Raw genomic sequence first — 25,280 nt, forward strand, 5'->3', positions numbered from 1 at the left:
TTATTGGTTTACTCTCTGTTGGAGTGAAAAGCTTTTTCTGTGTCTTTAGGAGACTACAATAAATTGATGTGACTTATTTGACAATAAAAAAAAAACAAAGGCACTCCAGCTGAAGACAACAATACATACTGTATATTAAAAGGTTTATTCCCATTGTTTCCCTTGTACAGTGCATTGAGGTAGACGAAGAGCCTTCCCTTCACTTATTTTCTATGTTCTCCTTGGGTGTTCTCACTGGAACCAGGTGATGTCACCAGGGTCCCAGCTGCTCATGTCACGTGTTCTGGGAAAAAGCTAGGTTATGATGTCTATAGTGTAGGCATCATAGAATTAGGAATACTAGTAATTTAGCACATTTGTAATTTAATAGGATCTCTATGGTATTGTAGCTAGGTCAAGAGCTGCCTACTGCTCTATATGATAATACACAGAACCATTTCCCTTTGGTTACTGGAGAGCTAGCTCTTTGGTTACTGGAGAGCTAGCTCTTTGGTTACTGGACTATTTGCATAACCGTCTGTACATTGTGATGTGGTATCACACCTTTGACAATGGATAGTTTGAATCTTCTACAATTATGCAAATGTTTCGACCATGTATGCTACAGTATCTCTAGTGACTGATGTGTTAGTCTTTCTACCGTTTTGAAAAATGACGGACAGGTATTTGAAACCTGTGTGTCAGGGCCCTTTCCTCTCTGGTCCCACGTTGGCCACAGTGGTATGGAAGGCGTGTTGCATTTTAAAATGTCCGTCATCTGGAAAGGGAGAGGCAGGTCTTCTGCTTAACTTTACCTTGGGCCTTACCAAAACACTACTTTACCAAAACACTACAGGACACATTTTCCACAACACTGTGTTGTCCTTTCCCACAGACTAAACAACACCGAGTCTACTGAAATGAACTAGCATCTAGGGAGGCCATCCTTTAGACATGAATAAGATTGAACTTTTGACCCTTGCCTCTGTCTCGGTCCTCATAAAATCTACCATTTAATTGTTTTTAAAGTCAACTCCACCTGCTGAACACATGGTTTCCTAGAGGCTGAAGACATACCATATACAAACACATAATCCCACATAACTACAGACAATGCTGCACTAAATAAAACTAACAATGTGTGCAGTATACAGATTGTTTACCGTTGAAGTTTTTATCAAGCACATGCCAGATAAGAACCAGGGTTTGTATTCCTCCCCCGTGGTTCATTGGGCTTCCTGCTCTTATTTTTTACTTTCTCTTTTTCACGCTGCCAGACTCGAGGTGAGTTCTCTTTTTATGTTTGGATTTCTTACTTTTACATGCTAACCTAGCCCTTGTTTTTAGACAGATCTTGTGTGATGGTAGGTATGCAGGTCTGAAACTAATTATTTAAAAGTTTTTGAAATAATTTGAGAGTAGATCAGCCATTATAATGAGTTAAATGGACATACAATAACCCCACTGGGCATAGACGTCAATTCAACGTCTATTCCACATTTGTTCAAGGTAATTTAATTGAAATGACGTGGAAACAACGTTGATTCAACCAAAAAAAAGACTGTATAAAGTAATACAATGCTATTTTATGGTGAAAATTATATTTTATACTAATACAATTGCTTTGTTTAACAAATAAAAAACAAATCTAAAAAAAGAAAGTCAAAATAATTGGCACTCCTGTTTTCAATACTCCTACACTTCTTTCAAAGATGTTTTATGAGATTGCAGAACACATTGGGAGGGATCTTAGACCATTTCTAAATACAGAATGCAAAACACACATTTATTGAGGTTCAAGTCTGGAGACTGAGAAGACATTTGCAAAATGCTGATGTTGTGGTCAATTAACCATTTCTTTGTGGATTTTAATGTGTGCTCAGGGTTATTGTCTTGGTAGAAAATCCACTTGCGGCCAAGTTTCAGCCTCCTAGCAGAGGCAACCAGGTTTTTGGCTAAAATGTCCTGATACCTGGTAGAGTTTGATGCAGTTGACCTTAACAAGGGCTTCAAGACCAGTGGAAGCATAACAGCCCCATAACATCAAGGATCCACCACCTTATTTTACAGTAGGTATGATGTACTTTTCTGCATATGCATATTTCTTTCAAGGCCAAACCCACCACTGGGTGTGCGTGGCCAAGAACTGTATTTTCATGTCATCCAACAATTGTAAATGCCTGGAGTTTGCTAAAACAGCATTGGTTACTTGGATTGGAACCGGTGCTATGATCAGATGACACACAAATCGAGCCCTTTGATCACGCACACCAGTGGTGGGTTTGGCGTCGAAAGAAAGATGCAAGGAGAGGGTGCCGGAGTATTGAAAACAGGGGTGCCGATAATTATGTTTTACTACTTAGAACAATATAATTGTTTTGAATATAATACCCGACTGTATATCTATATAATCCGTCATGACCCTATGTAAAAAAAATATTTAAAAATCTTGTAAACAGAGTTAAGTGACCAACACAGAGGAGAGGCAATTAAGTCGACCAACAAAATAATAACAGGAAGGGTTTGAAGCTGTTGAGGCATTTTTATTAAGCTGTTGAGGGGTTTGAAGCTGTTGACATGGTGCACAGTTAACCCCAGTTAAAGCTAAGGGGGACAGGAAGAGATGGAGAGACCTTGTGGAGGCCTTACACGCCACTCTGTGCAATGAGGCCCAAGTAAAGGGGACATAGCATCCCATTGCATACTCAGCAGAATTACCCTCAAACTTGACGGTGTGTTTCTGCACAACTAGAGCCACATAGGGAATAGGGTGCCATTTGGGACTCAGCCTACATAGTCCTATGGGCCCTGGTAAAAAGTAGTGCACTATATAGGGAATAGAGTGCCATTTGGTAACCATCCTACTGTGGACAGCTCTCAGCCAGAAGCAGGAAATAGGTCACAGCACAAAATCGTTTGCATCACCGCTGTAGCAGCAGCCATCTTATTCCCACAGAATATGTACCTCCAGTCTCCTGTGAAAGTGAAGTGCAATGATCAAAGCTTTAAATAGAAACAGGTACTGACAAAAGACGTTGTCTTCCACTTCAGTGTTTGGTTGAGTTTATGGTGGCCAGCCAGTCACTCACTACAACACACTCCAGATTTAAACTGGCATTCCTACAATGGGAATGCAGTAAACTGGGAATCACACAGATAAAAACCACAAAACACATTTGATAAAAACTTGAATGAATTGCAGCATGACCTTGTGTTTGTTCTGTTGGTTTAGAGCCCTGTCGTGGACAGACTACCTATCTCACCAAATTATGCAACATTCGTTGTTGGTTTTCCTTCTTTTTGAGTTGACTTACTTCATTGTCCTATGGGCCTAGTGTTGACATGTGCTATTGGTTTAGCCTTTTTTGTGGGATGAAGACATCAAGTGTACTAATCCCGTAACCTGGAAAGCCTATGACTAGATGACTCAAGTACTGGCATAAAAACTTTTCCCATTTAGTTTATGCTTTCAGTTACATGGTGTGCAACAATTTCATGAACATAAAGGAGCACATTTCCTGAAGGATTGTGCATGTAAAGCAGAGCACCAAGATTTTTTCACATAGGCCAAGGCTTTAGTTGACTGGTTGTAGGTCTAGAGTCATAAAAACGCTCAGAATATCAAGACGTTAGATATATGAAACTTCAGGAGCTAGTAAATGAGTTGTCAAAGGGATGATACGGCAGACATGTCCTAAGGTTTACAACAATCCTTGCCATATCTTCATCTTATAGGTTAGTGTTACCTTTACAGGGTCAAAACCTTTGAGGCAACAATTTTCATTGTCACCCACCTTTTGCCGGTTTAGTTCCTTCCCTTATGGAATGTAAAGCCAAAGTGAGACCATAAACAGTCTATAATAGTGATTGACAGGTCTAGGAGGCATGTGGCATTACACAATGTGTCGACAGGACATTGGGCATGGACTAAATTGAATCTAGGCACCACCAGGTCTAGGGACACCTGCATTCCAAAAGCACCTGGAAGAAAGGGAAGGAAGGGAGAGAAAAAAAAAGTGTTTGTCACTATCTCTGCAGCCTCTAAGGTCAAAAGGGGGTGAATTTACTACCACAGATGTGAGATGTGCTTGGAAAAATGATAAAGGATGCATCTTGGAGTTGGTAGTGGTTAGTTATATGTTATACAGTAGACTATATTATATATGCAGTAGAAGAAAGATAGTTTCTAAAACTATCTGGATAGGCAGTTCCTCTGTCCTTGAGATGGTTTTAGAGAACAGCCGGGTTTGTTTCCTTTCCACAACCATTATGATGATACCCTGTATGTATGTGGTGCACAGTTAGCCTATTTAAAGACTATCAAGTATGGGACATGTCAACGCAGCATGATAAGAACACAGTGAATAGAAAGGGAGTCACTGTCGCTGCACGGAGTTGAAGCCGAGCGCATTTTTCCTGCTCAAGTCTCTCAGGGCATGACATATCTCACTATTTAGTTTCCAGACTAATGACGTGTGTTCAATTTATGCTTTAGAGCAAACACACCTGATCTCATCAGGTTCTCTTTCAGGAGCCTGCAGCCAGGCACTGTTCAAACCCCAACTGCATGGTAGCAGTGATATAGTCAACACGACTTCTCAGCAGGGAGCAAAGATGCTGGTTTATGAGACCATCAAAACAAAGGCATCATCTGCCAACAAGCTGCATGCTACCATCTTTCTGCCCTGTTAAATGGAAGGTAATGGAAATACAGAACTGTTGCTGGGGTCTACACATGGCACAGAATAAAAAGGGGACGACAGAGGCGCATTACTACACAAATCAGCTCATTTTTACAAGAGCACAAAAATACAATTGCATTATTAATGTTCATGCAGTAATTCTTGCTGGATTAATATGATTCTTATTCATTTGGATTTGAATGGGGATTTCCTCCCGAGTGCAAAAATAATCCTTTTATCTACCTTCTTCTGAGTGGAAAAGTGCTGTTTACTTCCATAACACATCTGGGGTTTTACTGAATTGGCTGGCTAGGCCTTGGCTTTGGATAAAGTTTGGCAGTGTATTCCATTGAATACAAAGATTTTTATTTTAAACACTTCAGGGGGGAATAACATGTCCAACAGTGAAATGACTCCAGATTCCCACAATGCCCTCTCTCTGTGAATGGACAATGATTATAAAAATATGGGTCACACTTTATTTGGATAGTCCCATATAGAGAATGTACAGATGGTCATACTATCAACAAACTGTCTGTTGATGAGCAAATACTTGCTAAGGGTAGGTTTAGAATAAGGGGTGAGGTGAGGGTTAAGGTTAAGGTTAGGCTAAGGGTTAAGTTTAGGGTAGGGCTAGGGTAGAGGATAGTTAGTTAAAATGTTGTTGACGGTTATTGAACATCTACTAGGGACTATCCAAATAAAGTGTTACCAAAATCTGTTACACATTTACTACTGGCTAATACAGTCCTCTACAGATGACTAATCTCACACACACACACACACAACAAATTTGGTCTTGTTTGGGGGAGGAGCTTGTTAGCCAGTGTGTAGAATAAGACCCAAACATGCAATGGAAGATATGAAATGTTTCTACCTTTGTGTACATATTTCAGGATACATCACCATGAAGAGAATTACATAAATAAATGATGCATTTACAGTATGTTTAGTACAGATCATGGACCAATAATGTAATTATGTTATCATCATCCAAGTGTTGATCCACTTCACTTACTGTAGCTCAATAAACAAGAGATTTTTTCAAACTCAAGGTATCATATCATAGCTGACACCACAGGAGGCTGCTGAGGGGAGGACAGCTCATAATAATAATAATAATGGCCGGAACAGAGCGAATGGAATGGCATTAAACACATGGAAACCATGTGTCTGATGCATTTGATAGCATTCCACTCCAGCCATTACCACGAGCCAGTCCTCCCCAATTAAAAATGGCACTGGGTGCTCTGCCTCAAAAAAAAAGAAAAAGATTTTACTATTCAATTACAACATCAACATAGGCCCCCAAACAGATGGCCTTCATCTCCTCCTCACACACAAATTGGGTTGAGGGGTACTATGACACCCTAACTAAAATAGAGTGTTGCTTTGTGCAAGGTATTTGCAGTTATGAACTAGACACAAATCAGATTAAGCTTCCTGTTGGCCTCATTGAGGGGCACCTACTGGGCACAGACGTCAGTTCAATGTCTATTTTTTAAATTTACATTCGGTTGAGCCGTGCGAATTCAACAAAACATTTCACCACCATATCCGCCGATGTTGCACTTCCGCATCTTGCCATGAAAGGTGACAGCTAGAGCGGTGTTTGTCAGACCATGAGATATCCCAACAATCGGTCTTCTCGTGTCTTTATCGTCCGAACGGGTTGGCCTACAAACTATTATGACCCCTCTATGAAAAGGTGAGACTCTCACTAATATTTCAGTCTCCGGTTGGCTCTACGACCCCCACAAACGTCTTGGGACTTGTATGATGTCGGTACAGCCGATCTGCCAACTTCTGAGACTCTTAAACAGGTACATGTCGGTTGTTTTGCTCTAGGACGCCCACAGGCCTCACAAGACTCTTCTGAAGGCCCCCCAGTACCCATTTTCTTTTTATGAATGGAAGTATCTCTTATAGTCTTATATCTCCCTCTCTAACTTTAAGCATCAGCTGTCAGAGCAGCTTACAGATCACTGTACCTGTACACAGCCAATCTGTAAATAGCGCACCCAACTACCTCATCCCCATATTATTACTTACCCTCTTGCACCTCAGTATCTCTACTTGCACATCATCATTTGCACATCTATCACTCGTGTTAATCGCTAAATTGTAATTATTTCTCCTCTATGGCCTATTTATTGCCTTACCTCCCTACTCTTCTACATTTGCACACACTGTGTTATTGACTGTACATTTGTAACTATTGTTGTCGTTTTTTTTATATATATATTTTTGTAACCTTTATTTAACTAGGCAAGTCAGTTAAAGAACTAATTCTTATTTTCAATGACGGCCTAGGAACAGTGGGTTAGCTGCCTACATGGTTAAATAAAAATAAATACATGGAAACTGTTTAGTACCAAAAATAATGGGTTAAATGAATGTAAAAAAAATAATAATAATACAAATCTTTATATCTCTCAGGTACAGTACCAGTCAAAAGTGTGGACACCTACACATTCAACAGTTTCTTTATTTTTACAATTTTCTGTATTGTAGAATAGTAAAGACTATCAAAACTATGAAATAACACATACAGAATCATGTAATAACCACAAAGTGTTAAACAAATCTAAATATATTGTATATAGTAGCCACCCTATAGCGTTGCACACTCTTTGTATTATCATCCAGCTTCATGAGGTAGTCACCTGGAATGCATTTTAACAGGTGTGCCTTTAAAAGTTCATTTGTGGAATTTCTTTCCTTCCTAATTTGTTTGAGCCAATCAGTTGTGTTTTGACAACGTAGAGGTGGTTTACAGAAGATTGCCCTATTTCAATTAAGTCGCACTTTCCTTTTCATTAGGGACAGATAGTTTGGACAGGTAGCCAACTGCTTGTAAAATGTACGGAACATTTTAGAGTATGATGAAGCAAAAGGGGGTTGAGCGCATGTTCATTGAGGTCAATACTGGTAGAGGAAACAGTGCATCCTGTAATCTATTTCGAGCCCAAGAAAATGCGTCTCATCAGGAAAGCACAATACATTGCAGGTTCAGGTAATATTTTACAGTAGTAGCCTACAGTAGCTACTGGATGACTGATTGGCAGCATGATTTGAATAATCCAAATAATAATCAAATGAGATGGGGGACCAGCCTTAATTAAAGATTTGACAGGGAAATCTAGGAAGGAAATTTGACCTCAGTCAAAGAGGAAGAGGCATAGCAAGATGTTTCACTCTCGCCAAAATGTCTAAAATAAGCATAATTTGTTCCTATGGGCTTATTTTGGAGCTAATCACCTGCCTTCCTGCCTTTGGGACAACGACTCCATTGTTGGGGCGGAGATATGAGCATCTCGTCATTATATACCGATCTCTGCCTCACTAGCCTACTGCTGCTGCGTACTGTACCTTACGACTCACTGGTGAGGGGACCAAATGGCTCAATACATTTGGTAGCTAGCGTACGATACATTAGCTACGATATCAGAAATATGTATGTATTTAGCAGAAAATTACATTTATGACTTCGGGTAGTTAAGTTAAATACCGACCGTGCAACTGCGTCCTCCTTGTCAGGGGTAGAGTTAGTTATTCCGTTGCTTTGTCGGAAAGCAGCAGGAGCGTATTGGTCTGGTTTGGCTAGCAACACAATTTAGCTAACTTAACATTTTATTTGTATTAACAAACAAGCTAGCTAATTTAGCCGTGTGAAACCAGTCTGAGGTAAGTGAAAGGGCATGTTGTTTTATAAACCAGTTATTTTACCTGTTGACGTCTGCCAGTGAAGCTAGTTAGCCAGCTAACGTTAGCTACCCACCCCCTAGCCGATTACACTCAACTCCAGTTTAGTCGGCTACTTACCCTCTGCTCTCCAGCCAGGTAACTAGTCACTTTAATACTAAAATAGTGTAGTTAGCTAGTTAACCAACTAAAGTGTAACCCAGTTTACTGTAAAAATTGACTAGTTAGGTAGTTAGAAAACGCCATTCTAGCTAGCTAACTGATTTTATATAGTTAATCTTGTTCATTATTAGCCTTGACTTGAGCTAACTAACCAGCCACAATGTATATGTACACTGACTGTTCATGTCCATTACTCCACTACTAACTAGAGCAGCTGTTTGCCTCTAAACATAGCTATGTTTGCCAAGCACATTAGGATAATTAAACAGCTAAATGAGTGCAAAAACAGATGTATTCACCAACTGTTAATGACCTAACTAACGGGCATCAAACAGTTGCTGTCATCTGTTTTTTGGGGGTTGTATAATGTAGCCTCATGTGAATTCAACAATAGCCTACAGTATTGTAGCCAGAATTTTAAATAATACTCCACCAGCATTAATCATGTGAGTAGAAATACATCCTTGAAATATAAGCTTATGTCTTTTGATTGACCAAAGCAGACCGATCCCATGTCAATCTGGTAACATTTCAGGGACTAGAATGCTCCCAATCAATGTCAATATTTAAATGAGATTGCTCTAGATTAGACGACTCCGCGGTTGTCACTAGCCAGTGAAAATTGCTATATCAAAAATTACTGAAGGGATAATCCATCCCAAAACACAAATTATTGAGTGATAAATATCACTAACGTAAAAATAATTTGGACAAATGTTTCATTTTGTCGTTAAATTCCTTAATGAAATCTGTTGCAGCTCAAATCTACTACAAAACCCACAATGCAATTCTCTCTCGCTGGGCTAGGTAGCTAGAAAACATAGCTACACACAATAGTAGCAGAGTCAATATAAGCATGTGAAGTAACTAGCTAGCTGTACAATCGCCTAAACAAACAGCACTATCAATTTAGAAGTATTACTCACTGAGTTCAACTTCCAGTTTGTTTCTGCCACTGAGCTATAAACGGCGTCTCTACCCAGAGCGAGAGCAGAGTAACGTTGCTATCCCACATAGATGTTTTTGAGGAGATGGGGTACACCATTAGAATCGTATTAACGCCCATTGTGAACATTGCCCATAAATCGTCCATGGGCCGCACGGTGCATTCTGTGGCAATGAGCTCTCCTTCAAGGAGCGAATGGGAGTCAATTGAGCCCTAGCTCAAAAACCAAACATTAGCATGAATTTCGAGAAACAAGTACAACGTTGCAAACCATTTCCAAGGTGTGAAATAATTAACTTGTTCGCTGTAATATCATATAGCTTTGGAATCATGACATTACGTACTTTTGAGGAAAATAGGCAACTTTATCTACTCTTACTCTAAATTTGAGAAGGGATTGCGTGACGATTAGTTTAGCAACCGTGTGATTTAGCATGACGACGTGAATGTGATGGTTGGATGGGGCGTTTCTTCATTCCTTTATTTAATATCTCTGTTTCACAGACACAGGGCGCATTGCGACATGGTACTTGAAGGAGAAAAAGAGTTGAATCATTTTGGACACTGTTTAGATAAACCACATCGAAGTGAAATTTTTCATGACGATATAAACGGATGGATGTGTTCTAGACAATTATGCTCATACCATCTTTTGGCTGCTTTGGCGATCTGGAGTGCATTTCATTGTTTTAAAAGCGGTATGAAATATGATAGTGTTATTTCCAGTGACGAGTTAGGTTGGGATTAGTCATAAATATGATTTTGTGGTGACTAGTGAGGACCCGACTCTGCATTCAATACTCAGTAACAAGAAACCGAGGCTTACAACTCTTACTATCATTATTTACCGAATATGTTCAACCACAGGGCTTAGGCTGTGTAGGCTATGTCATAATTTAAAGCTTCAACATGTAACTTTTTTTGGCGACCTGACCAAATTCAGATAGAAATGGGATTGTAGATATGTAATTCTCATTGAAAGCAAGTCTAAGAAGGGGTAGATCTGTTCTGTGCTCCATTTCAATGCTTCCAGTTAAGTTTAGTTTTTACTTTCCGTTTTGTACACCAGCTTTAAACAGCTGAAAAATACAAAATGTGATTATTGAAAGTATATTTCACAGCTGTTTAGATGGTACGGTGATTCTCTACACTAGCTTGTTTTGTCACATACACAGCATTTTTATTTATTTATTTCACCTTTATTTAACAAGGTAGGCTAGTTAAGAACAAGTTCTCATTTGCAACTGCGACCTGGCCAAGATAAAGCATAGCAGTGTGAACAGACAACAACAGAGTTACACATGGAGTAAACAAGTCAATAACATAGTAGAACAAAAATAATCTATATATGTTGTGTGCTAAAGGCATGAGGAGGTAGGCAATAAATAGGCCATAGGAGTGAATAATTGCAATTTAGCAGATTAACACTGGAGTGATAAATGATCAGATGAACATGTGCAGGTAGAGATACTGGTGTGCAAAAGAGCAGAAAAGTAAATCAAATAAAAACAGTATGGGGATGAGGTAGGTAAATTGGGTGGGCTATATAGCGATGGACTATATACAGCTGCAGCGATCGGTTAGCTGCTCAGATAGCAGATGTTTAAAGTTGGTGAGGGAGATAAGTCTCCAACTTCAAAGATTTTTGCAATTCGTTTCAGTCACAGGCAGCAGAGAACTGGAAAGAAAGGCGGCCAAATTAGGTTTTGGCTTTAGGGATGATCAGTGAGATACACCTGCTGGAGCGCGTGCTACAGGATGCAAATTTCTGCTTGAAAAAGCTGGCCTTTGCTTTCCTGACTGACTGCGTGTATTGGTTCCTGACTTCCCTGAACAGTTGCATACCGCAGGGACTATTCGATGCTATTGCAGTCCGCCACAGGATGTTTTTGTGCTGGTCGAGGGCAGTCAGGTCTGGAGTGAACCAAGGGCTATATCTGTTCTTAGTTCTGCATTTTTTGAACGGAGCATGCTCGTCTAAGATGGTGATGAAGTTACATTTAAAGAATGACCAGGCATCCTCAACTGACGGGATGAGGTCAATATCCTTCCAAGATACCCGGGCCAGGTTGATTAGAAAGGCCTTCTCGCAGAAGTATTTTAGGGAGCGTTTGACAGTAATGAGGGGTGGCCGTTTGACCGCGGATACAGGCAATGAGGCAGTGATCGCTGAGATCCTGATTGAAGACAGCAGAGGTGTATTTGGAGGGCAAGTTGGTCAGGATAATGTCAATTAGGGTGCCCATGTTTACAGATTTAGGGTTGTACCTGGTGGGTTCCTTGATGATTTGTGTGAGATTGAGGGCATCTAGCTTCAATTGTAGGACTTCCGGGGTGTTAAGCATATCCCAGTTTAGGTCACCTAACAGAACAAACTCTGAAGCTAGATGGGGGGACGATCAATTCACAGATGGTCTCCAGGGCACAGCTGGGAGCTGAGGGGGGTCGGTAGCAGGCGGCAACAGTGAGACTTTCTGGAGAGATTCATTTTTAAAATTAGAAGTTCTAACTGTTTGGGCATAGACCTGGAAAGTATGACAGAACTTTGCAGGCTATCTCTGCAGTAGATTGCAACTCATCCCCCTTTGGCAGTGCTATCTTGACGGAAAGTGTTCTAGTTGGGTATGGAAATCTCAGAATTTTTGGTGGCCTTCCTAAGCCAGGATTCAGACACGGCAAGGACATCAGGGTTGGCAGAGTGTGCTAAAGCAGTGAGTAAAACAAATTTAGGGAGGAGGCTTCTGATGTTGACATGCATGAAACCAAGGCTTTTTCAATCACAGAAGTCAACAAATGAGGGTGCCTGGGGACATGCAGGGCCTGGGTTTACCTCCACATCACCCGAGGAACAGAGGAGGAGTAGGATGAGAGTGCGGCTAAAGGCTATCAAAACTGGTCGCCTAGAGCGTTGGGGACAAGGAATAAAAGGAGCAGATTTATGGGCATGGTAGAATATACAGTGGGGCAAAAAATTATTTAGTCAGCCACCAATTGTGCAAGTTCTCCCACTTAAAAATATGAGAGTGGCCTGTAATTTTCATCATAGGTACACTTCAACTATGACAGACAAAATAAGGGGGGAAAAATCCAGAAAATCACATTGTAGGATTTTTAATGAATTTATTTGCAAATTATGGTGGAAAATAAGTATTTGGTCACCTACAAACAAGCAAGATTTCTGGCTCTCACAGACCTGTAACTTCTTCTTTAAGAGGCTCCTCTGTCCTCCACTCGTTACCTGTATTAATGGCACCTGTTTGAACTTGTTATCAGTATAAAAGACACCTGTCCACAACCTCAAACAGTCACACTCCAAACTCCACTATGGCCAAGACCAAAGAGCTGTCAAAGGACACCAGAAACAAAATTGTAGACCTGCACCAGGCTGGGAAGACTGAATCTGCAATAGGTACGCAGCTTGGTTTGAAGAAATCAACTGTGGGAGCAATTATTAGGAAATGGAAGACATACAAGACCACTGATAATCTCCCTCGATCTGGGCCTCCACGCAAGATCTCACCCCGTGGGGTCAAAATGATCACAAGAACGGTGAGCAAAAATCCCAGAACCACACGGGGGGACCTAGTGAATGACCTGCAGAGAGCTGGGACCAAAGTAACAAAGCCTACCATCAGCAAGGGCATTGAAGATGAAACGTGGCTGGGTCTTTCAGCATGACAATGATGCCAAACACACTGCCCGGGCAACGAAGGAGTGGCTTCGTAAGAAGCATTTCAAGGTCCTGGAGTGGCCTAGCCAGTCTCCAGATCTCAACCCCATAGAAAATCTTTGGAGGGAGTTGAAAGTCTGTGTTGCCCAGCAACAGCCCCAAAACATCACTGCTCTAGAGGAGATCTGTATGGAGGAATGGGCCAAAATACCAGCAACAGTGTGTGAAAACCTTGTAAAGACTTACAGAAAACGTTTGACCTCTCATTGCCAACAAAGGGTATATATCAAAGTATTGAGAAACGTTTGTTATTGACCAAATACTTATTTCCCACCATAATAAATTCATTACAAATCCTACAATGTGATTTTCTGGATTTTTTTCTGCTCATTTTGTCTGTCATTGTTGAAGTGTACCTATGATGAAAATTACAGGCCTCATCTTTTTAAGTGGGAGAACTTGCACAATTGGTGGCTGACTAAATACTTTTTTGCCCCACTATATTCAGGGCATAATGTGCAGACGGGTATGGTGGGTACAGCGGAGGTAAGCCCAGGCACTGGGTGACGATAAGAGAGGTTGTATCTCTGGACATGCTGGTTATAATGGGTGAGATCAAATTAGTTGAACTATTAGAATTTTAGCAACCAGGAAATGTCAGTGATTTATGCATATGGTACCTTTTGGCTTTGTATGCCCTATCTGTATATACACTACTGTTCAAAAGTTTTGGGTCACATAGAAATGTAGAATACATTAAATGAGTTGCATTAAATGAATAGGAAATATAGTCAAGATGTTGACAAGGTTATAAATAGTGATTTTTAATTTAAATAATAATTGTGTCCTTCAAACTTTGCTTTCTCAAAGAATCCTCCATTTGCAACAATTACAGTTTTGCAGACCTTTGGCATTCTAGTTGTCAATTTGTTGAGGTAATCTGAAGAGATTTCACCCCATGCTTCCTGAAGCATCTCCCACAAATTGGATTGGCTTGATGGACACTTCTTACGTACCATACGGTCAAGCTGCTCTTACAACAGCTCAATAGGGTTGAGATCCGATGACTGTGCTGGCCACTCCATTATAGACAGAATACCAGCTGACTGCTTCTTCCCTAAATAGTTATTGTATAGTTTGAAGCTGTCCTTTGGGTCATTGTCCTGTTGTAGGGGGAAATTGGCTCCAATTAAGCGGCGTCCACAGGGTATGGTATGGCGTTGCAACATGGTGATAGCCTTCCTTCTTCAAGATCCCTTTAACCCTGTACTAATCTCCCACTTTACCACCACCGAAGCAGCCCCAGACCATTGACTCCACCATGCTCGACAGATGGCGTCAAGCAGTCCTCCAGAATCTTTTCATTTTTTCTGCGTCTCACAAATGTTCTTTGTGATCCGAACACCTCAAACTTATATATGTCTGCCCATAACACTTTTTTCCAATCTTCCAGCTACAATAGTCATTTACAATATTAACAATGTCTACACTGTATTTCTGATCAATTTGAAGTTATTTTAATGGACAAAAAAAAATGTTTTTCTTTCAAAAACAAGGACGTTTCTTACACAGAACCCAATCCGGCTGCGCGCGCCATCGTGCATAAATTAGTTTTGTCCCCCCACACCAAACGCGATCACGACACGCAGGTTAAAATATCAGAACAAACTGAACCAATTACATTCATTTGGGCACAGGTCGAAAAGCATTAAACATTTATGGCAATTTAGCTAGCTTGCACTTGGTAGCTAATGTGTCCTATTTAGCTAGCTTGCTGTTGCTAGCTAATTTGTCCTGGGATATAAACATTGAGTTGTTATTTTACCTGAAATGCGCAAGGGCCTCTACTCTGACAATTAATCCACACATAAAACAATCAACTGACTCGTTTCTAGTCATCTCTCCTCCTTCCAGGCTTTCTCTTCCCTCAACTTTTATATTGCGATTGGCAACTTTCATAAAATATGGTGCATTACCTCCACTGACCTCGTTTGTCTTTCAGTCACCCATGTGGGTATAACCAATGAGGAGATGGCACCTGCTAGAGGTCGACCGAATAATCGGAATGGCTGATTAATTAGGGCCGATTCCAAGTTTTCATAACAATCGGTAATCTCCAAAAGGACACCGATTGTGGCCGATTTAAAAAAATATATATATATAGATTTTTTTTTAAATATATATAAAAATAATAAATAATATTTTTTTACCTTGTTTATTTAACTAGGCAAGTCTGTTAAGAACACATTCTTATTTTCAATGACGGCTTAGGAACGGTGGTTTAGGAACGGTGGGTTAACTGGCTTGTTCAGGGGCAGAACGACAGATTTTTAACTTAGCTCGGGATTCGATCTTGCAACCTTCCGGTTACTAGTCCAACACTAACCATACAGCAAGAAGCCGCAAGAAGCCAAGGTAAGTTGCTAGCTAGCATTAAACTTATCTTATAAAAAACAATCAACCTAACATAATCACTACTTAACTACACATGGTTGATGATTTTACTAGTTTATCTAGTGTGTCCTGCGTTGCATATAATCGATGTGGTGCCTGTTAACTTATCATCGAATCACAGCCTACTTCTCCAAACAGGTGATGATTTAACAAGCGTATTAGCGAAAAAAGCACTGTCGTTGCACCAATGTGTACCTAACCATAAACATCAATGCCTTTCTTTAAAATCAATGCACAAGTATATATTTTAACCTGCATATTTAGTTAATATTGTCTGCTAACATGACTAACTTTTAACTAGGGAAATTGTGTCACTTCTCTTGCAAGCAGTCAGGGCATATGCAGCAGTTTGGGCTGCCTGGCTCGTTGCAAACTGTGAAGACCATTTATTCCTAACAAAGACAGGAATTAATTTGCCAGAATTGTACATAATTATGACATAACATTGAAGGTTGTACAATGTAACAGCAATAATTAGACTTAGGATACCACCCATTAGATAAAATACAGAATGGTCCTGTATTTCACTGAATTAATAAACATTTTGTTTTCGAAATGATAGTTTCCGGATTTGACCATATTAATGACCAAAGGCTCGTATTTCTGTGTGTTAGTTATTATGTTATAATTTAGTCTATGATTTGATATTTTATAGAGCACTCTGAGCGGTAGTAGGCAGCAGCAGGCTTGTAAGCATTCATTCAAACAGCACTTTCGTCCGTTTCAAGCAGCTCTTCGTTGTGCTTCAAGCATTGAGCTATTTATGACTTCAAGCCTATCAACTCCCGAAATTAGGCTGGTGTAACCGATGTGAAATGTCTAGCTAGTTAGCGGGGTGTGCGCTAATAGCGTTTCAATCGGTGACTGCACTCGCTCAAGGACCATGCAGTAGTTGTTCCCCTTGCCCTGCAAGGACCGCGGCGTATGTGGAGCAATGGATAATGATGCTTCGAGGGTTGCTGTTTTCGATGTGTTCCTGGTTCGAGCCCGGGTAGGGGCGAGGAGAGGGACGGAAGCCATACTGTTACACTAAAGTGCCTATAAGAACATCCAATAGTCAAAGGTATATGAAATACAAATGGTATAGAGATGAATAGTCCTATAATTCCTATAATAACTTCAACCTAAAACTTCTTACCTGGGAATATTGAAGACACGTGTTAAAAGGAACCACCAGCTTTCATATGTTCTCATGTTCTGAGCAATGAACTTAAACGTTAGCTTTTTTACATGGCACATATTGCACTTTTACTTTCTTCTCCAACACTTTGTTTTTGCATTATTTAAACCAAATTGAATGTTATTTAAACCAATAATGTTTCATTATTTATTTAAGGCTAAATTGATTTTATTAATGTATTATATTAAGTTAAAATAAGTGTTAATTTCAGTATTGTTGTAATTGTCATTATTACAAATAAAGAAATAAAATAGTCAGATTTAATTGGTGTTGGCTTTTTTTGGTCCTCCAATAATTGGTAAAATCTTAATCGGTCGACCTTTAGTACCTGCTTCTATAAACCAATGAGGAGATGGGAGAGGCAGGACTTACAGCGCAATCTGTGTCACAAATAGAACTGACTTCTATTTTAGCCCTTGGCAACGCAGACGCTTGTTTGCGCTTGCGCAATAATTGAATAATATAGATTTCTAAATGTATTTTGCCATGCTCGCGCACGCGATGTAGTCAGGGTATTAGTGACCTCAAACTTTTAAACGGTAGTCTATATGCTAGGCCTGCGTGTGCACTAGGATAGGTCCCACATTTAGTAACTACAGGCTCTTTTTGTCTGCCTGTATGTTGACCAGAATTAGAAGCCTCTTACTGTGAAAAGACCTGAACTCTAGCTGGGTATGTGACTTGCACTTCTCTGTGAGAGACTACTGCTTAGTTGAAGTGTAAACTTTTACGTCTGAATGAGTAACATAGCGAAGTCACAAAGCCATGTTCTTCAGAATCTGTGAAAGCTGAGGATCTAGAGACCTAGGTTGTAAAGGAACTTTCTGTCAGATTTCCTGTGTTGTACATGATGTGTCAACACTTCCCAAGACCCCACCTCCCTTGTCTCGTTTGTACACTACAACCCCTTACCAGCATACTGTTCAAGAAGGGGAAGAACAACACATTGTGAAATATTTATTCTCTGTTCTGATTGCTTGACTTAAGTTTGAGAGGGGGTAAGGGTATGTCCCAGATGGCACCTACATAGCGCACAACTTTTAGGATCTGGTCAAAAGTAGTGCACTATGTAGGGAATAGGGTGCTATTTGGGATGCAGACAGAGAAAGCCGGTTTTGATGAATAAGGTTGACAATGCGGGCCAGGGAAAGTGAAGGAAGGCACTGAGGCATTGCGGAGTAAATACAATACAGTGCTTGTAACATGCACTCTGCAGGATGCACTGCACAGCCATGGGAATGAGGAAAGGAGCATCAGACGGTGATGATTCGCATACAAACCTTCCACTGCTAATTATTAACCAGTAGACAGCCTTGTTTATCATAGGTCTACCTCAGACTATAATGAGTAGCCTAATACAGAAAAGACAATGTCCCAACATTAGGCTCTAACTGGTTTGGTGAGAACAATAGGCAAGAAATAGGCCTACAAGTGCAAAATTGCAAATGCTCATCATTGTGTTGATTGCAACTTGAGAACAAGTTAATCATATTTAGGCAGTAGATTGAAGAAAACCATTTGTTTGTGGTTGAAATACCAATTGGACAAGAAATCTAAATCTAAGTTCATTAGTCGCATACACAGATTTGCAGATGTTATTGCAGGTGCCGTGAAATGCTTGTAATTTTAATTGATAAATTATTTACCATTTGATGGTGTGTGCAGTGCATCCTCATTCGCTATGAGCAAATACAAAGGTTAGGCCTAATTGTTTAACAGCGTCTTTATGCATTGCTAGTTAGTGTTATGTATGTGGACTACCTTAAAGTTAACTCCTCTAAATATTTGAAATAATGTTTTGTTAGCAATGAAATAGAAAAATGCAGAGCACTTGACCCCTGACTTCTGCCAGTCTCTTGGCCCATTTGGGCCATAGTGTCCTCTCTACTGTCAATTTTTCTCAATCGCTAACAGTACTACAGAACAATAAAAAATCATTGTAATACTTGTGTATTGTTGGGAAGTGTTTCCAAAATACATTTGAATACCAAATTTGACATCCTAACCCTACAATAAGTACCCAGTTGCATAATTTTGTTTACTTGTCTTCCTCCTCTACTATTCCAGAGAAGACTGCACTGTTAAATGATGGTACATTGTGTCCAATTATATTGATGCACGTGTGAGGAGGCCAGTTGCCTTTGACTTGTCCTAGATCACATGTCAAACTCATTCCACAGAGGACCGTGTGTCTGGCTTTTCACTCCTCCCTTGTACTTGTTTGATGAATTAAGGTAGCTGATTAGCAAGCAATTCCCCTCATCTGTTTTTTTTATTCTTATTCTTATTTGAAAGAGAAACAAAAACCAGCAGACGTTATGCCCTCCATGGAATGAGTTTGACACCCCTGAGATGATTGTGTGGCTGGAAGTTAGACGTTATCTTTTCTAATAACTTCACAAGGAAAACAATATAAAACACGTTCGTGCTGCCTGATATTCAGAAGGATGTTTGGGCCGGAGCACTAGATTTCTGTCAGGATTTTTAAAGCTATGTTCAAATCCTTCGTGTTATGTCTGATCTTGGACTACGTCCCCATCCCTCCTTTCTGTTTTGATGGAGGCACCTGTCCTTTGGGCTGAATATTAAGATTGTGTGTATCTGAAGCAGAGCCAGCCATTACCCCCATGGAGTTGCCAGAGGCTGTGTGTCTTGTGTCCGAAATAGTGCTGCTCTATTCCCAGCCCCCACCTGCACTATCATGCACTATGGATATGGCTGCAGGATAAAGCCGGCGCTAAAAGCATTCCTCGCCATTCTCTCTTGTTATATATTCGGACAGTGTAGTTTTTATTTTTAGCCAGTGCCAGGTTTAGCCTTTTTCCACACTCGCCGTGAAGGTCGTGTGGGGCTTTTGGCGGTACTGCTGGTGACAGGCAGGGGTTAAGCAGGTGAGGGCCGCTAGGCAAGTGGGTCTTGTAGACGGGGGACAAGGTATCAAGTCATTGTTCCAGATCTGAGGTCACAACAGCTCTAGAAATAGGCTGTCTCAAATGGCACCTATTCCCTAAATCAACTAGATTAGTCTGTTGACAACCCCTGCCTTATATATAGTGCACTACTTTTGACCAGGGTCTGTAGGTATAGGGTGGCATTTGGGACATAGTCAGACAGGCCCCTGGTTGCTGATAGGTTCCAAGATTCTCTGGGGGCCATGATTTTGAATTTGTAGAGTTGATTTTCTTGGACATTGTTTTTAAGTTGTGTAGTGATTTTATATACAGTATTTGTCAACATTTTGTTACTCATCCAAGTTTTTTTAAATGTGATTTTCTACATTGTAGAATAATAGTGAAGACATCAACTATGAAATAACATTGAATCATGTAGTAACCAAAAAAGTATTTTATATTTGAGATTCTTCAAAGTAGCCACCCTTTACCTTGATGACAGCTTTGCACACTCTTGGCATTCTCTCAACCTGCTTCATGAGGAATGCTTTTCCAACAGTCTTGAAGAGGTTCCCACATGCTGAGCACTTGTTGGCTACTTTTACTTCACTCTGCGGTCCAATTCATCCCAAACCATCTCAATTGGGTTGAGGTCGGGTGATTGTGGAGGCCAGGTAGTCTGATGCAGCACTTGAATCACTCTCCTTCCTGGTCAAATAGCCCTTACATAGCCTGGAGGTGTGTTTCAGGTCATTGTCCTGTAAAAAAAAAAAAAAAAAAGATTGTCCCACTAAGCACAAACCAGATGGGATGGTGTATCACTGCAGAATACTGTGGTAGCCATGCTGGTTAAGTGTGCCTTGAATTCGAAATAAATCCCTGACACTGTCACCAGCAAAGCACCATCACACCTCCTACTCCATGCTTCACAGTGGGAACCACACATGCAGAGATCATCCGTTAACATAATCTGCGTCTCACAAAGACACAGCGGTTGGAGCCAAAAATCTCAAATTTGGACTCGTCAAACCAAAGGACAGGTTTCCACCGGTCTAATGTCCATTAATCGTGTTTCTTGGCCCAAGCAAGTCTCTTCTTCTTTATTGGTGTCCTTTTAGTAGTGGTTTCTTTGCAGCAATTTGACCATGAAGTCCTGATTGTCTCTGAACAGTGGATGTTGAGATGTCTGTTACTTGAACTCAGTGACACATTTATTTGGGCTGCAATTTCTGAAGCTGGTAACTCTAATGAACTTATCCTCTGCAGCAGAGGTAACTCTGGGTCTTCCTTTCCTGTGGCGGTGCTCATGAGAGCCAGTTTCATCATAGAGCTGGATGGTTTTTGCAACTGCACTTGAAGAAATGTTCAAAGTTCTTGACCTTCATGTCCTAAAGTCATGTGGACTGTTGTTTCACTTTGCTTATTTGAGCTGTTCCTGCCATAATATGGACTTGGTCTTTTACCAAATAGGGCTATTTTCTGTATACCAACCCTACCTTGTCACAACACAACTGATTGGCTCAAACGCATTAAGAAGGAAAGAAATTCTGAATGTACTTTTAACAAGACACACCTGTTAATTGAAATGCATTCCAGGTGACATGAAGCTGGTTGAGAGAATGCCAAGTGTGTGCAAAGCTGTCAAGGTGAAGGGTAGCTACTTTGAAGAATCTCAAATAGAAAATTTAATTTGTTTAACACATTTTTTGGTTACTATATGATTCCGTATATGTTGTCTCATAGATTTGATGTCTTCACTATTATTCTACAATTTAGATAATGGTAAAAATGAACACTTGAATTAGTAGGTGTGTCCAAACTTTGACTAGTACTGTATATTTTTGCAAGTAAACTAGTTTTATTGTAGATCTGTGCTTATTTCAAGGATGGCAACTTCCTGGTTTTAGGCGTATCAATTTTGTTCAATAGGCATGAAAGTTGAGAACTGTCTAAAGCACAAGTGTATTACCCAGTGCATACTAACATCACCCTGTTGTTGGACAGGTAAACCTCTAGACAGTTGTGACTGCGGAGATGTCCAAGGCTCCAGATTCCCCTGCACGGTCCCGCTCCAGATCAAAGTCCAGATCCAGGTCTTACACTCGGTCTCGCTCGAGAAGCCGCTCCAGATCCAGGAAGCACCGCTACAGGTGAGGTTTATTTGAACTTCCTTCCCCTATTTGGTGGTCAATTACGAAACATTTCTGTAAAAAAAAAACTACGATCAAGCCTTGCATTAGTGTCGGACGATTTTACGATTGCATCTTCTATCAACCATGTTTTTCAGCCATCGTCGATGATGATGACATTGTGATGTCACAAACTATGTTTTAGCATATTTGAGTCTGGCAGGGCAGCAAGCACACAGCAGGGTGACATGCCAAATGGCCTATTCCCTATTTGCCATAACCTAAAATGTTCAATACATGTGTGGTAGTTGCTAATGCAAGATCACAATGTAGAAAGAATGGAGGGCACCAAAGCAGCGCAAAATGTCAGATGGGGCCTAATGTGTTTTTTGTTATTTTTCCCTCCCCTCTCCAATGTTGGATGATGTTTACAGCAGACACTCTGTCTGGCTTATTGTTTTAAAATCTTAATTTCCCCTTTTCTCCCCATTTGATTTGAATGTGACTTGTTGGCCTAGCCTACTCAGAGAGAGACTCTCTCCTTGCAAACCAAACCAACAATAGGCTATAGACCTACACATAGGCTACTATCATTAAAAGTTTAACTAATATTTACGAAGTGTTTATTATTGTCCGTAAACTGAGCATATAAGTTCCCGTAGCAGAACTTTCAATAAGCGGGAACAAAAAATGAATTGATGATGAGTTGGTGTCATAGTTGTCTGAAAAACACAATTTTATTTTGAATAACTTACAAATTGTGTATTTTATATAAAGGTTCACCACAGTCAGAAAACTATTACCACTTGCATGAACATTGGTTTAGGCTTAAAACAAATAGGCCTATTAACCAGGCTATGCCTTTTGCCTAATAAACTGTACAAATCCTAAATATAGGCATATAAAATAGTCTAAAAAAACAAATGCTGCAAATAAGTATTTCAAGATTTGACAGAGTATTTTTGCCTATAAGAAATGTATTTTGAATATAGGCTCCATTTTAAAATTAAAGTGCAATGAGGAACAATTAGGTCTAGTTGTTTTTGTTGCCAAGTCTTAGGTAGACCTAAAGTTTTCTGGCAAGGAACACAAGCATGTTCACCTCTTCTGCCCCAGAGTAGAGCACTCAGCAGGATGATTCACTTGTTAATGTTGACGGAGGTCCTTTGCCCTGATATTTTTTTTTGCATATTCTGCAAGTAACTTCAGTCAGGTCTGCTGCTGATCCCTCACATTTATCAGTCGGCCTGAAAGCAAAGACCTGCTTTCTTTTCCACCAAGTCAGCCATGGTTTTTTCCCCTTCTGATTTAGCATAAGGCAGGCTATACTATAAGTGAAATCCCATCACTTCCTTTTTATGTCGGAAAGTAGCATTTGTCACTAGTTACCACAGCCACAAAGTCATAAAGCCAGCTTATTTATGTAATTTCTCTTCTTAAAATGTGATTTTAACCTTAACCACACTACTAACCTTATTCCTAACCTTAACCAAAAAGCAAATGTAGCCTAATGCCCGATGTCCACCAGATACATTTTTCTTTTCTGGATGTCTAGCCAGCATTTTCTGTACTTGATGTCCAAGTGCTTCACTTTTCAACTAGCTAAAAGCTAGCTAGTTGGAGTCTATGTACTAATGTTTGTACCACCGCGTGATAAAGCAACGCAGGAGTTGAAAATATTGAACGTATGTGGTACACCGAAAACACTGTAGCCTAGTACGGCACCCCCAACATAGCGTTACGGACTGCTCCATTGACAATGAATGACTTCCGCCAGAACACAGTTTGCATCTGGTGGACATGAGGCGTAATGGAAGAATGGCGTGAATGCGCATACCTAGATGATCAAGATGAAATAACAATGGCCTACACTTGATATGGCTATAATATTTGTTTTTAAAAGGTAGGCTAATAACTGATATCTGAGTATTTTTATGGATAAGAGAAACAATTTGAAAATCATTCTATAGACTACATTTTTTTTTTAAATAACTAGGCCTAATACTGTTTTTTTGTTTTGAACAATGATTTGATGACATTGTTTGTGGCTTAGTAACAATTTAAATAAGAAAAATGACACGCACCTAATCACAGTTCTGGTATAACCAATGTGAACTTGTTTTCCCCACCATTTGACCCCTCTGTATCTGTCTGCAGCTTCCTCAAATGCACAGAAAAGTAAGTTGATACTGTGACTTCAAAATGTCTAAAACCATGACTAAAGAGAGACTATCAACAAATACAACAGAGCTTCTGTATTTGAGTGAGTTCATGTTTACGTTTTTATTCAACACGTTTATAAGCCATGAAATGTGCTTCGCCACTCGCGCTGCAACCAGCATTGCAGCTTCAAGAAATTAGTAGCAAAATGTATTGATAGGCTGGAGTTACTGGTAGATGTGTTTTTTAATATAGAGGAATATCACTTTCTCTGGTCATAGGAGTAACAACATGAATTTGTGCATGAGGCAGAAATAATGTGGTATGACTCGATTTTTGCTATCAGCTGGAAGACTCCCCTTTTTGGTCAGTCTACATGGAGGGCTAAGGGACTGTCTGATGGTGGGAGGTTGACCTTCTGATGCTCTCCCTCCACTGAGACAGACCATCTGATGCAGGCACAAAAAGCACATTTATTTAAATGTATGCTCACTCAGCTGTGCCTCACAAGTAATACCACAAGTGATCTATAACCAGTATGATCATATTCCTCAAGTTTTAAAATCTATATTTTTATGGTCTGAGAAGAACATTGGCAGGACAGTTCGAGCATAACCGATATGCAGTGATAATGTATTTGGCATATAGCCTACTACAAACCTCATTGTTACAGAACTGCTGTAATAGGTTAGTGTTGCACAGGCTTACGTTTTTTTTAAATGTTATGTTTTAAAAAATTCTGAGCGGTAGATCTTGGCCTTCATTTTGACTCTGTGATCTCAGCTCAAAGTTTGGGGACCACTGCCTTACTGTATGAAGTTGTAATCCAGTCCTGTTTCTCATAAGATTACTGGGATGGAAAGCCTACCCACCATGAGATTTGAATATGTGTATTTCCTGTTCTTCAGCCTGGAGTTGGGCTATATCGATTCTTAGAATATTTGGGTAAAACAAACTTTCAACTAATGTATGTTTATTGCTTGCTCTTCTTTTGCTACTAGAAGACTAACCTCTCTTCATATTAAGGCTGATGTGCTGTATCCATTGAGGCTGTGACAATACCAGTATCACACATTTAAAAAACGTTTTAAAAACATTTTTTATAGTAAAATGAAAACACGAAGCCGACAAACTCTTTGGTCCTTTTTTAAAGGGTAACTCAACTCCAATTTGAGCGTTTGCCCTACACTTTAAATTTGTTTTAAAAAATGCATTCACGTGAGAAGTTGTGGGTGGGGGGGAAATTGCTCAAACATTTATTTTGGTGGTGGGTAAATGTAGTTGCATCTGATCCCAACACATTCTCACTAAAGCATACTTAC

The 25,280-nt window shown here is 40.0% G+C and overlaps 1 protein-coding gene across 4 annotated transcripts in view; it reads left to right on the plus strand.

The window, feature by feature from the left end:
- Positions 1-912: 912 nt before the first annotated feature.
- thrap3b (thyroid hormone receptor associated protein 3b) overlaps positions 913-25,280 on the plus strand; it is a 38,751-nt gene continuing 14,383 nt past the window's right edge. The window contains exons 1-2 of one of the 4 annotated variants that reach the window (XM_036970654.1): positions 913-1,263; positions 21,674-21,819. In XM_036970654.1, coding sequence (XP_036826549.1) covers positions 21,704-21,819 — 116 coding nt within the window. In that variant the 5' untranslated portion in view covers positions 913-1,263; positions 21,674-21,703. Of the gene's footprint in view, positions 1,264-7,952; positions 8,349-8,390; positions 8,505-21,673; positions 21,820-25,280 lie in introns of those variants that run through there. The other 3 variants (XM_036970653.1, XM_036970652.1, XM_036970655.1) reach the window with 3 other exon arrangements.

Source organism: Oncorhynchus mykiss, chromosome 32 (assembly GCF_013265735.2).
Source record: "Oncorhynchus mykiss isolate Arlee chromosome 32, USDA_OmykA_1.1, whole genome shotgun sequence".
Taxonomy (NCBI): domain Eukaryota; kingdom Metazoa; phylum Chordata; class Actinopteri; order Salmoniformes; family Salmonidae; genus Oncorhynchus; species Oncorhynchus mykiss.